Here is a 15,160-nt window from a genome sequence, read left to right on the forward strand (position 1 = left end):
GAGGAGGAGGGGAGCAAGATGGAGAAATGGGGCTCTCCAGTGATTGTCCTGCAGAAACATCAATGTGAAAAACTATCCTTGTATGAAAATACCGTCACTTGACAGAAGGAAACCAGGTGAGAGACCACGGTACCCAGTTATAGCGTGAAAATAAGAAAAGATGCATTGAAGAGGATAGTAAAGACAGTTTTACATTACCCACATCACCCCTTCCCTGACCTTCAACAGCACAGCATGGAGAGAGATACCATCCACCCGGAGGAGAGAGAGAGTAGCAAGCATAGGACATTGCCTGGGAACCCAATATCAGGCCTTCCACACTATATGCCACCACTTGACAAACGCCCATGGCCCATGGCCCCAGACTCTGAGATGGTACTTGTGGACCGAGTCTCTAGACCCACCCTGGCAAAAGACAGGAAGCCACAGCCACAGCAAAACAAACTCAACACCTGGCCCACATCTCTGCCGAGTGATTCCAGTGGTCTTATGCTCAGAATATTCTACAGCAACAGGGAGTCCTCTGTGAATGAGTGGAGCCTTGGATTCCAGTCTTGCAAGGCACCAGTCTCAACAGCTAAGGGAATGCATGCCATTGCAGCATCTGTTGCTGTGTCCCTGGGATTAGGAAGCCCCCTAGTGCTTCAATAGCTGTAGTGTTGACAAGCATAAGGACCAAAAGAGACCTATATAGAGTTTCCGGACAGGCTTACTGCTAAAGGATGTCCCCTAAAGGCTAGACTGCAAGGACTGAAATGAATACCTACTTCTTCAATACACAGATATAAACACATAACCACAAAGATCAAGAACAATAAGGAAAACATGACATCACCAAACTGACAAAACAAGGTGCCAGTAATTGAGCCTAGAGAGATAGGAATATGTGAGTTGTTTAATAAATAATTCAAAATATCTATTTTCCTCATGCTCTGTGAACCTTGAAAACAATTACAGAGAAATGATTAGAATTTATCAGAGTAATTTGAAAGAAAGATTGAAAGAATTTTAAAAAACCAAACAAATACAAAAATCAAAAAACACAATGAAGGAAGTATACAACAGAGAACATCCACAGGAAAATTGTCGAGCAAAATGAAGAATCTTTAAACTTGGAGACGGCTTCATTAAAAATATACAGTCACAGGAGACAAAATTAAAAGGAAGGATACGGAATGAAAAAAAAACTTACTGAATTTCTGGGACAATTATCAGCAGAGCAATAGTATGAGTCATTCATATTCAAGAGCAAGGAGTGAAAAAGAGGTAGAAATATTATTTAAAAAATAATAATGGGGAGCCATCCAAACCCAGAGAAAGTTACAAACATCTAGGTACTGGAAGACCAAAGTTCTGCATTCAGATACAATCCAAATAAGATTACCCCATGACATATTAAAATCAAACTCTCAAAGATGAAAAATAAAGAAAAAATCCTGAGAGCAGCAAGAGGAAAGAAGCAAATCACATATAAGGCAGTCCCAATATGCCTACAAGAAGACTTCTCAGCAGAAGCATAACAGGCCAGGAGAGAGTGTGATGATATATTCAAGGAGATCAAGAAAAAATGACTAACCAAGAATAATGTACCAAGAAGTGAAGGGCAGAAAAAGGCTTTTACAGAGAAATCACAGCTGAGAAACTTCCTCACCACCACAACTGTCTTACAAGAAATCCTACGCAGAGTTCTTCCAACTGACATAAGGGATGCTAATGAGTAATGCAAAAATATCTAAAGGTATAAAACTCACTAGTAAAAGTAACCACACACATTCACAATACTCTATTAAGGTAACAGTGGTGTCCAGATCATGTATATTTTTCATGTAATGGTTAAAAACGGAGCTAGTAAAAATAAAATACGTACAATAATTCATTAAGGGATATAAAATATAAAAAATTGTAAAGTGTAAAATACAGAACTCAAAATCTGGGGGTGGAGTTAAATGGTAGAGTGTTTTTATTTTGTGATCAAAGTTATATTATCAATAAATAAACTGCTGTGATTATGTTTTTGTATGCCTCATGCTAACCACAAAGAAAAAAATCATGTAATAAACACATTTTAAAATATCAAGGAAACAAAACATACTAATAGAGAAAAATCTCTTATCAAGAAAGACAGTAAAAGAGAAAGAAAGGAAGAAATTACCTACAAAATAAGTAGAAAAAATTATCTAAGTGACAGCAGTAAATCCTTGCCTATCAATAATTAACTTGATAGAAATGGATGACATTCTTCAACTAAAATACACAGAGTAGCTGAATGGATTTAAACAACAACAACAACAACAACCAAACCTATGAGAGATCCACTTCTCCTTAATGGACATTCGTAAACTGAAAGTGAAGGCATGAAAAAAGATATTCTTCCATGTAAAGGGAAATCAAAAGAGAGGGGGAACAGCTAAACTAATTTCAAATAAAATAGGCTTTAAATCACAAACGGTAAAAAGAACAAGAAGATCATTATATAATGATGAAGGGGTCAATTCATCAAGAGGATATAATGATTTCCAAAAATGTGCACCCAACATAGCAGCACATAAATATATGAAGCAAATATTAAGGTCTAAATGGTGAGACAGATTGCAATGCAATAACTGTAGGAGACTTCAACACCCAACTTGCAACAATGAGTAGATTGTCCAGATAGAACACTGACCCCACAAAAAGTGAGATTTATCTGCACTCTGGACCAAATGGACCTAACAGTCATTTACGGAACATTCCATCCAAATACTCCAAAACACATATTCTTTCCAACTGCATGTGGAACATTCTGGAGGATAGATTATGGGGCAGGCCATAAAACAGGTCTTGGCAAATTAAAGCAGTTTGAAATAATATCAAATCACTTCTCTAACCACAATGGTAAATTACTAGAAATGAATAAAAGTAGGAACTTTGGAAACTTTAGACGTGGATGGAAATTAAACAACATGCTTCTAAATAACGAATGGGTCAATGAAGAAATTAAAAGCAAAGTGTAAACATTTCTTGGGATAAAGCAAAATGAAGGCATAACATATGAAAACCCATGAAATACAGCAAAAGCAATTCTAAAAGTGAAGTTTACATCAATAAAGCCTACCTCAAAAGAAAAGATACATCTTAAATAAACAACCCCACACTGCACCTTGAGGAACTAGAAAAAAAAAAAAGAAAAAAAATGCAATCCCAAAGTAGGAGGACAGAAATCATAAAGGGCAGAGCAGAAATAAATCAAATAGACATAAGAAGAACAATACAAATATTAATGAAACAATCAGTTGGTTTCTTGAAGAGGTAAACCAAATCAACAAAACCTTAGCTAGACTAAAGGAAAAAAGGGAGAAGATTCAAATAAATAAAAGCCAAGATGAAAAAGGAGACACCAAAACTGACATCACCAAAATAAAACGTATCATAAGAACTATTATGAACAATCATCTGCCTACAACAGGACAAGCTAGAAGAAATGGATACATTCCTGGACACATGCAACCTACCAAGATGTAATGCTGAAGAAATGGAAATTCTGAACAGACCATTAACAAGTAAGGAAAGTGTTTCAGTAATAAAAAATCCACCATCGATGAAGAGTCTAAGATAGAATGGCTTCCCTTCCTAATACTACCAAAATTTATATATAAAGAAGAAGAATTAGTAGTTATACTTTTAATGCTATTCCAAAAAAACGACAAGAAAGGAACACTTCCAAACGCATTCTATCACACCCGCATTATCCTGGTAGAAAACCCAGACAAGGAAACACAGAAAAGAAAAAAGCAAAGAAAACTGCATGCCAAAATTCCTGAGAACACAGTTGCAAAAATCTTTAAGAAGGTATTAGTAAACCAAATTCCACAGCACATTAAAAACACCATTCATCATGTTCTAGAGGTATTCAATCCTGGGATACAAGAAAGTTTCAACATACACAAATCAACAAATGTGCTATATCACATGAACAGAATGAAGCACGAAAGCCATAGGATCGTTCCAATTTAAGCAGGAAAAGCATTTAACCGAATTCCACATCCCTTCGTGATAAAAACTCCACAACTTAGATATAGGAGGAGTGCACCTCAACACAATATAGGTCATATATGATAAACCCACAGGTAACATCATACTGAATGGGGAAATGTTGCAGGCTTTTCCTCTAAGACCTAAAACAAGACAGAAATGCCCACTTTTGCCCTTTCTATCGCATATAGTACTGGAAGTACTAGTCAGAGAAACTAGGCAAGAAGAAACAAAAGGCATCTAAATTCAAAAGGAAGAATTTAGATTGGCCCTGTTTGCAGATGGGAAGCTTTTACATATAAATAACCCTGAAGACACCACCAAAAAGCTACTAGGTCTAATAAACAAATTCAGGAAAGTGGCATGATACACAACCAACACACAAGAATCAGTAGCATTTCTATACACCAATAGGGAACTATCTGAAAAAGATATCAAGAAACAATCCCGTTTAAAACACCTTCAAAAAATAAAATAGGAATAAATTTAACGAAGGAGGTGAAGGACTGCAACGCCAAAAACTATAAATCATTAACAAAGCAAATTGAAAGAGCCAGGAACGAATTGAAATATATCATGTGTTCATCGACAGGAAGAATAAATATTGTTAAAATGTCCGTAACCTAAAGCAATCTATAGATTCAATGCAACTGCTATGAAAATACCAATGACATTCTTCTTGGAAATAGAAGAAACACTCCTAAAATTTGTATAGAACCGCAAAAGATTCCAGGTAGTTGAAGCAGTCTGGAATACAAGGAACAAAGCTGGAGGCATCACACTACTTGATGTCAAAGCATATGACAGAGCTATAGTAAGCATAACAGCATAGTACCAGTGGATACATCCACAAATGAAGCAGAATACAGAGCCCGGAATGAAATCTGTGCATTTACAGTCAACTGATATTCAACAAAAGGCCTGAGAACACACAATGTTGAGAAAGTGCACTCTCTTCAATAAATGATGTTGAAAATAACTGGATATTCATCTGAGTAAAATGAATTTCCACCCTTACCTCTCAGCATGTATATAAATCAACTCAAAATGATTTAAAGCTTTAAAATGAAGACCCAAAGCTATGAAACTACTAGATAGAGATATAGGGGGAAAGCTCCATGACATTGTTTTGGGCAACGATATTTTAAAATTAGGACCTCAAAAACAAAGGCAACAAAAGGAAAAACAGACAATGGGATTACTTTGAACTAAAAAGCTTCTGTACCACAAAGGAGATGATCAAAGAGTGGAGAGACAATCTATAGGATAGCAGAAAACACTGACAATCTATACATCTCGTAAGGGGTCAGTTTCCAAAATGTATGAGTAACTCCAACAACTCATAGCAAGAAAACAAATAATCCTATTAAAGATAAGCAAAAGACCTGAATAGACATATTTCAAAAGAAGACATACGAATGGCCAACAGGCATATTTAAAAAACGCTCATCTTTTCTAATCGTCAGGACAATGCTAATCAAAACCACAGAGATACCACCTGAAACATGTTAAAATGGCTAACATTAAAAAGAAAAGAGATAACAAGTATTGGCAAGGATGTGGAGAAATTGGAAACTTTATGCACGGTTGGTGGGATGTAAGTTGTTACAGCCATTATGGAAAACAGTATGGAAGTTCTCCAAAATATTAACAATGGAACTGTCACATGAATCCATGAATCACATGAATCCATGAACTACTGAGCATGTATCCAAAGAGAGTGTCATCAGTGTGTCAAAGAGATGTTAGCACTTCCATGCTTATTGCAGCCCTATTCACAATAGCCAAGAAACGAAAGCAATTTAAGTGTCCATCTATGGATGAGTGGATAAAGGAAATGTGGTATAAATACACAATGGAATACTATTCAGCCATAAAACAGAACAAAATCTTGCCATTTGGGACAACATGGATGAACCTGAAGAACGATATGTAAGTGAAATAAGCCAGTCACACAAACACAAATAACTGCATGGTCTCATTCACATGCAGAATATAAAAAAAGTTTGCCTCATAGCAGTGTAGAGTAGAATGGTGGTTGCCAGATGCTTGGGTTGTTAGGGTGGATGGAGGAATAAGGAGATGTTGGTAAAAGGACATATCATTACAGTTATATAGAAGGAATCTTTTTTAACTGTCCAGAATGGGCAAATATATACAAACAGAAAATGGACAAGTGATTTCCTGGGGCTCGATGTTGTGGGGGGAGGGGACAGTTGGGAGATCAGGGAGAAATGGGAAAAGACTATGAATGGTTATGGAGCTTCCTTTTACAGTGATGAAAATGTTCTAAAGTTGTTTGTGGTGATGGTTGCCTAACCCTGTGAACAATCTAAAAACTACTGGATTGTACCCTGTAGATGGGTGAATCGCATGGTGAATCACGTGACTTATATCTCAATAAGGCTGTAAAAGAATGAAAGACATAAAGCAAAGAAAAAAGATGGTATCAGAGGAAATACTACAAGGACGTAATACACAAACTTTCCTATTACAAATCTAATTTTCCTACCATAGAGATAGCTGTAAATTTTCCTAATGTATAAGTAGATCTAAGAAAGGAAACTTGCTGTAATCTCATTAAGATCCTTAATAATTCAAATGACCGATGAGACTGCTTTCCTCTTCTCATATTTGCAAAGATTTCAGATCGAGAATATTGTTGTCCTTGCCTATATGGGCAGAGAGGCAGTCTCACCGCCTATTGCTGAGAGAATCAATTAGTACAGTAGAGCTAAAGAATAATTTCATAGTAGCCACTGAATGGGTAAACATCTGGACTCAGGTGATGTTCTCAGGACTCTAGAAATCTGCCAAATGTTATTGAACTGTATCCTTAAGAGAGTTCTGTGGTTTGTAAACTATACGTCTATGAAGCTCTTTTTAAAATGTTTACAAGGCACATGGTTTGACATAGCAATTCTACTGCTATGAATGCACACTATAGAAAACGTTTTTTTACCTGATAAAGGAAGTTTCAGGATTATCTAGAGTCCAATAATTAATATTGTTATCCATATTGTTTAAAGATTAGAAGAATAGATAAGTAATTTTTATGTTTTAAAGCAGAAATCACTACAAATATTAGAACAGAAGAACCTACAGCTTCAGAGGAGTGGGGCTTCAAATTGCAGTCTACATCCACTCTACGGATCACAGTAGAGATGTTGGATTAATACAAGAATAGAAAGATGCAGAAAGAAAGCCCACTGGGATAAGACACAATTCCCAAACTCATGCACATCTCACCTTGATTGCTCTCAATCCATAAAGTGTTTTATCTTCTTCCACAACCACATTAACTTTTTGTCCAACTTTTAGAGGCACGTTGCCAGTCACAACATCACTACTGAAGTAGATCGACTCATCAATCATGCCATAATCACCACAGAAATGTGCTTTTCCCACGTGGGAGAGAATTGGCTTGAATATACAGGGACCTGTCACCACGAGTTTCTGGGGCTCCAGTGTTCTGCCATGGAGCTTCCAACTGGCACACCGTGAAAGTGTTGCAGATGTGCTGATATCAGATGCTTCTCAGCTCATTTAGGGATACATGCAATGAAGAAAATAAAATAAGATAATGATCTTTAGCTGGATCTGGCAAACTATGACCCTTCTGCCAATTCTGGCCTGATGCCTGCAATGATTCTCAAAACATAAAGTTCTATTTAGGTAACTGGAGCCTAATCAGGGACCGATAGATTGTACCTAGTGTTCTTCTCATCATGATTATGCATACTGTTAATCAAAAAGGCACCTTGAAGTCTCTCATCATGATTGTGGTTTCATCCTCTAACCACCTGTAGCTTTTAGAGGTTCTGGTTCGTCATTTCACTCCTCTTGTGAGATGCATAAAACTTTAATTATACATCTACCACGGGGATATGTTCTATGAATGTAAACAACTCCTCTTTGTTATGCTTAGTGTGTAGTTCTCTGTTTTGTCAAAATTTCATATTCTACTTAATCAGCCCTATTTACAAGGATCCCTGTTCCCTTGGTGTTGGAGAATACAGTGTTTCAAATTGAAACTCTTATATCTATTGGCAAACCTGAGGTTGCACGTACACCTCCATTACCAGCCCAGGAATATGGAGTTTATTCTATGTTTTCCTCTTTCCACCTTTCCACATGTATTGTTTCCTTCTCAGCTTTGGAGAAACCAACCTTCCATTATCCTTCGTGTATTTACTTCTTTGCACAATCCTGCTGTATATGCTCTCCTACTGTGGACAGCCTTCCATCTGTTCTCTAACTCCCTCTTCTCATGGACCCTGGCTTACAGGAGGCCTCCTTGGAACCATTTTTGGCAGGCTCCATGCCTACCTTCCTAAACATGGGTGCCCTGTTCTACAGGGAAGGGAGGGCTAGAAAAAAGGCTCTCTGTTGCCTGTGGAACGCCTCACAGAACTGACTTTTAGTCACCACTTCATTGTAATAGTCACCCAGGACAGCCTGGGTTAAGTGCTTCATGAGATTCTTTCCATAGCTGCTGCCCTGGCCAGAAGAGTAAAGTCTTGGGCTTGGTTAAGGCCTATCGGTCTAAACATCCACAACTGAGGACTCAGATGAGTTAGCACTTGTGTTCGTCTCATAAGAGGGGGAAGGGAGTGCACCCTGCTGGGGCAACCTCATCCTACAGCAATTTCATTTCCTCAGAGCATTGCCCCAGTTAACCCTAAATATGTGGATTAGAAACTTCATTCACTAATCCTCTGTATAGTTGAAGGGCTACTGTATATACAAAGGGTGAAAAGCATATTATTTTTGAAGTTCCATTGAAAGGAAACAAAAAGTGGCCGAGCACGTTGGCTCATGCCTGTAATCTCAGCACTTTCGGAGGCTGAGGTGGGCAGATCACCTGAGGTCAAGTGTTTGAGACCAGCCTGGCCAAAGTGGTGAAACTTCGTCTAAAAAATACACACACACAAAAATTAGCTTGGCGTGGTTGCATGCACCTTAGTCCCAGCTACTCGGGAAGGCTGAGGCAGAAGAATCTCTTGAACCCAGGAGGTGGAGGTCGCAGTGAGCCAAGAACGTGCCACTGCACTCCAGCCTGGGCAACAAAGGGAGACTCCATATCAAAAAAAAGAAAGAAAGAAAGAAAGAAAGAAAGAAAGAAAGAAAGAAAGAAAAGGAAACAAAAGGTACAAGTTATTCTGACAGCATAAAGAACATCCCTCACAGTGGCTGGGGGACTGAAAATCTGTGTTCCCCTAAAATTTCTTTGTTGAAGCCATAATTCCCAATGTAATCATATATGGAGGTGGGGCCTTTGGGAGACTATTAGGCTTAGATGGGGTCATGAGACTAGAGTCCCATAATGGGATTTGTATCCTTAGAAGTAGAGGAAGAGAAGCCAGCATTTGCTCCCACTCCTCCATGGAAGGAAATAGCCAGAAGGTGACCATCTTCAAGCCAGAAAGAGGGCCCTCACCAGGAACTGAATCAGTCAGCACTTTATTCTTGGACCTTCTAGCCTCCAAAACTGTGTGATATAAATGTCCGTGGTATCGTGTTATAGCAGACCAAGCTAAGACAACAGAGAGCTGACACTGACATTCTGTGACAAATAGAAGCCATCCATACACTCATTGAGTTTTGAAAAACAAAGATATGGACTGGGAAAACTCCTATCCCATGAGGATCCCAAACTTCCCATGGATGGAAATTTTCTCCATCTATTAAATCATAATGAATAACATACTTATTGATACATGTCATCTAAAGCCTTGTTGCTCTATTCTTATAGAAATGTTTGTCTAAACACTAGTCCAACACTTATTTCCAGTGTAGCTTTTGTAATGGAAGCAGAAACATTTTACTCCATGGTGCAATTCATGTACATAAGTGAGGCTGAGTCACTGATATGCAAGAGAACCCAATTTATTGGACGATTTTTGTTATAAGTTGCTCCTGTGGTCAGACTCCTGGGGACAGGTTGCAAAGCCAGGAAACACCTGAGTTGAGCCTGGATCTAATGTCTTCTGAACTACAGCTCTTATGTTTACAGCCAACTGTAACATTATCCTGAATGAGGCCAAATCCTGTTTAGATAGATGCACGTAGGAAAGCAAAGTAGTCAGATTTGGTGTGAATTGCCTTAAAACCAGATCCTTTCTCAGGTTGCCTGGAATGATTCGGGATGTTACCCTTTTCTGATTCAATTAATTGCTGTGGTATTTATTGAGAATCTACCATGTGCCCAGCCCTGTTCTAGATGCTGAAGGCCCAGCAGATGGAAAAAGCAACAATGTACAAAAGCTCTGCAGTCATGAAGCTGACATACAAGTGGGAAGAGACAGACAATAAATACTCTGATAAGCATATGGATAAGTAAGAATTTCTGTATAGCAGTTAGTGACAGAAAGAAAAGTAAGCAGGTGTTTGTGATAGGAGGTTTTTGAGGGCAGTGACCACAGACAGATTGTTTTCAGTATTTTCAGTCAGAGTCAGTCTCCCTGATTTGAGGGTGAAACATGCAGGTCGTTAGAAGCCAAGGAGGCAAATCACATGTTTATATCTGTGCTGGAATCTGGCACTGAATGGTTGCTTCATGGATACTTGTGAAGATGTGCATTTTGTTCATGGGAGACAGTTAAAACATGAGAAGATTTAATGGGGTGCATAGCATCCCTGTTCAGAATTGCTGTTAATCTACTTTGTGTCCAGCACTTGTATATGCCAAGCACTGGGCAAAGGGCCTTGGGATACACACGTCATTTAATGCTCACAAAGAATCCTATGAAAGAAGTCCCAGTAGCGTTGTGTCCATTCTACAGCCAAGTCAGGGTCACAAACAGGAAAGAGGGGGCACACAGCTGCTCTGTGTCCCAGCGGAATTCATCCCATGACATTCAGGCCCAGCAGCCATTTCTTATCTGATGTGTTCCCAGACTCTGAAGGCACCTCCTGCCACAAAAGATCATTCACAAAGTTTGAAGGGGGTTGTATAGAAGAGCCCCTTCTTTGTTCTGCAGTATTCTCTCCGCAGGGACCTGTCTTCCTGGTGCTGGAATCTACCTGTAGCTTCTCTGCCAGAGAAGACAGATTCCTACCTGAAGCTTCTGTTTGCAGAGAAGGCAATTTCTTAGCTCTTTCTAAGGCTATTCCTTAGCAGCAATCTCTCACTGCAGCGCCCATTATTAGCTCTATTTCTGCCAGCAGGGACACATGGAAGGGTTTTGGGCGTATTTTTAAGTGTCTGAGTGGCTGCTGTCTCTTTGGTTCTTTCTGCTTTCTTCTCTGCCATGATGGAAACTAAAAAATTTGACCCAGTGATGTTTTTTCAATCATTTGTTTTAGGTGCTGAGACTACAGGTATGTTTTCAAGGGATTGATAGTTTTTGCTGATGGATGGCATGGAGTGTGTAAAGAAAATGGAGAAAACTAAGGGTTATGGTAGGGATATGATGTTACCCACTGTGTAAACTGAGCTGACATCGTCTGAGATGGAGCAGATTAAGGGAGGTTCAGGGGTTGGGAGAAGTTCCGGACATGTGAAATTTTGGACACCTTGAGATGTCTGCAGGACAAATATGTGTGTGACTCAGTATATATATGGGATTGGGAGTTACCTGCATTTAGATGCTGTGGGGCTGACGTGTGGATAAAGCCATTCAGGGCCTGGGCCCTGGAGCACTCTTGTGGGATCGTGTTAGAGGGAAGAGCTCACAAAAGAGGCTGAGAAGGAGCTTTTCTGTCAAAGAGTTGTCACACAGAAGACCAAAGAACTTATTTCAAGAAATGCGGAGTCTACAACTGGGTCAAACACTAAGAGGTTGAGTGATGCGAGCCTAGCATATTGACCACTGGATTTGGTGACCTGGAAGTTTCCTGTCATCTTAAGAGCAAATTAGGGACATGATGTGGGTTAAAGCCTGATGCCAGAGGAATAAGGAGGGAATGGGAGCTCAGTAAGTGAGCAGAGGTGATTCTTGAAATAGCATTTGCTGTTGGGGGCAGGATGCAGAGGAATGGGACTGAAAGGGAAATGAGGCCAAGGAAGCTTATTTATCTATGTACATTTTTAAGATGGGAGTTATTTGTCTGTGAAGTTTTTAAGATGGCTGATTCTTGTGTATGTTTGAATGTTACTCCATTAGAGTCAAAGATAAAAAATGATTGTTGACACAAGAGGAAGAGAGGCAATAGCAATAGAAGCAACATCCTCAGAGAAAATGTGTCAAGAGAATGGTTCCATGTGCTCAGTGGAGGGTCAGCCCTGGGAAGGGGCTGATATGTCCTTTCACTGTTACAAGAGAGAAGGAAGAGAAAGCCAGGATGGGTGCCAGGAGGTTCACAGAGGAGCTCCTGTCTCATGGACTTTGTTTTCCCAGGAAATAAGAGGAAATGTCTGCCTATCTGTGTGTCCTAATTTTTTATTGACAATGGTAGAATATTGGAGTAATCAAAATGTACAAGAGCAGTTGTTGTGGGTTGAATTTTGCCCCGACAGAGATATGTTCTAGGTCTGAGTACCAGTACCTGTGAATGTGACCTTATTTGGAAATAAGGTCTTTGAAAAAAAATCAATATGTGGTCCTACAGCATTAGGATTAATCATACACCCCTAATCCAGTGAGTGGTGTCCTTATACAAAGAGGGATATTGGTCACATAGACACACGGAGAAGAGCACCATGGGATGAAGGAGGAAGAAGTAAGACTGATGCATCTACAACCCAAGGAAAGCCGACCAATGACTACTGGCAACCTACGGAATCTTGGAATAGACTCTCCCTCAGAGCTCGCCAGAAGGAACCAGCCTCACTGACACCTGGATTTCAGACACGTAGCCTGCAGAACTGCCAGAGAATAAATTTCTGTCGTTTTAAGCCACCCAGTTGTAGTAATGTGTTGTGGCCTCCTTAGTAAATTAACACAGCTGTGTTATATTTTGAGCCATAGATAACCTTCAACTGATCTCTTCATCCAGATGATCATCTTTGGCAAAGATTTTGCCTGTGCTCACTGCAGGATAGGAAAGACAGGATTTCACCCACAGTGCCCATGTATTGCATCAGAATCATCCAAACTGTTCTTCTTGTTTCATGCCCTGACCTCTTCCATATTGTTCACAGCCAAGCACCTGGAGTGATCCCTGGAAGGCTCCAAACCCTTCAGGGACTTTACACATCATGGACAATAAAAGCCAGAGATATTCCAGTGCCCCACAAGGCCACACGCAGCCTGAACATCTATTACCTGTCCGTCCATAATTCCTACTCTTCCAGCTCTCACTGCCTCTGCTCCAACCACTTGGCTTTTCCTTGAACACATCAGGCACAGTCTTGCTGTACGGCCTTTGCACAAACTAAGCCCTCCGTCTGAATGACTCTCTCCAAAATAGCTGCCTGGCTAACTCCAACATCTTTCTCAACTATTGCTTTCCAATGAGGGCTACTCTGACCATGCTATTGTAAAGTGCAATCCAACCCACCATGCTCAGCACTGTGGATCCCTCTTGTCTTGCTATATTTTTCCACGGTATTTGTTGCCTTCCAACGTATCATATATTTTATTATGTGATGTTTAGTGTTGCCCTTTTGTCATTCTGTGAAAAACTACCCTCACAGGGCCAAGATTCTTGACTCTTTCATTCACTAACAAACTTTAAGAACACATAACAGTGTCTGGCTCACAGTTAGTGCTCTATAAATTTTTGCTGAATGAATGAATAAGGGTAATGTGTATAGCAGAATATTGTAGGTATAACTAGGTAAGCGATGAGTACATGGTAGCAATTATTACAAAAGGATTCTACTATAAATTATCACTGGACTCAAAATGGGAATCCTAGTACAAAAGACACGTACTTGACATCACTAAAACATTGCATACCCACATGATGCCCTCTCTCCACAAAATTGATCCCTGCTGAGCAGTAACTATTAACCACCCACTGAGTGGTAAGTCCTTATGCTAAGCACCATGAATACAAGGGCAAGAGCAGGATTTTGGGTTGCACAGCTGGTGTTTCAGGCACCCATCCTCCCAGGGAACCCCACAGAAGTGCTCCGTGTCACCTGAGTACGCAGAACCCAAGCCCCCAAGCCATTTTCCCCATGCCATCCTAATGGCGCTCTCAGCCTTGATGGGAGGAGCCATGATGTTCCTGCCCACCACCTCTTAGTGGTGACAGGAAACTGCCCGCTCACTCACTGCATGCCCATTGGCTGGACAGTGATAGAGGCGGGCCCTGACAAGCGCATGTTCAGAGGGAGGAGCCAGAGGGGCACCTGCCAGCTCCTTGGGTGGCTGCAGTGTCCCTGGCTTTCCTGATGGGGGCTCACTAACGGCTGGGTCCCATCCCACGGAGGCTGAGGAGAAGCAGGAGGCGAGTCCCCGAGGAGACGCCGTGACCTGAGGGCTTCCCTTACTGAGGAGGCCTCGTGCTTCATCTGTCACAAGCGGTGCCCAGGCCGGTGGTGACAACAGAGACAATGCTCAGGCTTCTGAGACGTGCTTTGGCCTTCTTCCGTAGTACAGCCGACCCCACAGAGCAGCAGCACCCACAGCAGCAGAGCCCACAGGAGCAGCGCCCACAGCAATGGGGCCCACAGCAGCAGGAGCCACAGGAGCAGGACCCACAGCAGTGGGGCCCACAGCAGCAGGACCCACAGCAGCAGGACCCACGGCAGCAGGACCCACAGGAGCAGGACCCACAGGAGCAGGGGCTCCCAGAAGGTATTCCTCTGTGTGTTCCCTTGGCTCCCACCCCAGAAGCCTCCTAATAGAGGCTCTCCTCACCCCCGGTATGAGGATCTGGTGGCTCTGGCGGGTACAGCACGTGACGGCGGCTCCATCTTCTGTGCGTGCATGGGTAGGCGTCCTGCGTCCCCAACAAGTCCCTGAGAACCAACTCCCAAACTCTCCTGTCCATCTAAAGCGGGACGGTGTTGACAGAGAAGACCTTGGGGTCTGTACCGCCTGTGCTTTTCCCCTACGTGGTCGCGCAGCACATGCCTATTTATATTTCCTGTAGGCGAGAAACTCCCTAATTTTGCGAGTTAATTTAGGCTTGTATCCCAAACGGGAAAGTAATTTGAAGCCAAGTTGATGCCTCATACTTATCTGATCCCAAAGGAAGGCAGAGAACCCCTGCGAGTGACTGCTGAGGTTTGATCCCTAAGTATTGCTGATCA

The 15,160-nt window shown here is 41.0% G+C and overlaps 2 protein-coding genes across 5 annotated transcripts in view; one reads left to right on the forward strand and one right to left on the reverse strand.

Annotated features, from left to right (window-relative positions):
* CT55 (cancer/testis antigen 55) overlaps positions 1-7,386 on the reverse strand; it is a 25,093-nt gene extending 17,707 nt beyond the window's left edge. Inside the window, exon 1 of the mRNA XM_032757951.2 lies at positions 7,261-7,386. Coding sequence (XP_032613842.1) covers positions 7,261-7,386 — 126 coding nt within the window. The remainder of the gene's footprint in view (positions 1-7,260) is intronic.
* The window catches only part of PABIR3 (PABIR family member 3), a 417,014-nt gene that overhangs the window by 400,210 nt on the left and 1,644 nt on the right, over positions 1-15,160 (forward strand). The window lies entirely within an intron of this gene.

Source organism: Hylobates moloch, unplaced genomic scaffold (assembly GCF_009828535.3).
Source record: "Hylobates moloch isolate HMO894 unplaced genomic scaffold, HMol_V3 SCAFFOLD_7, whole genome shotgun sequence".
Classification (NCBI taxonomy): Eukaryota; Metazoa; Chordata; class Mammalia; order Primates; family Hylobatidae; genus Hylobates; species Hylobates moloch.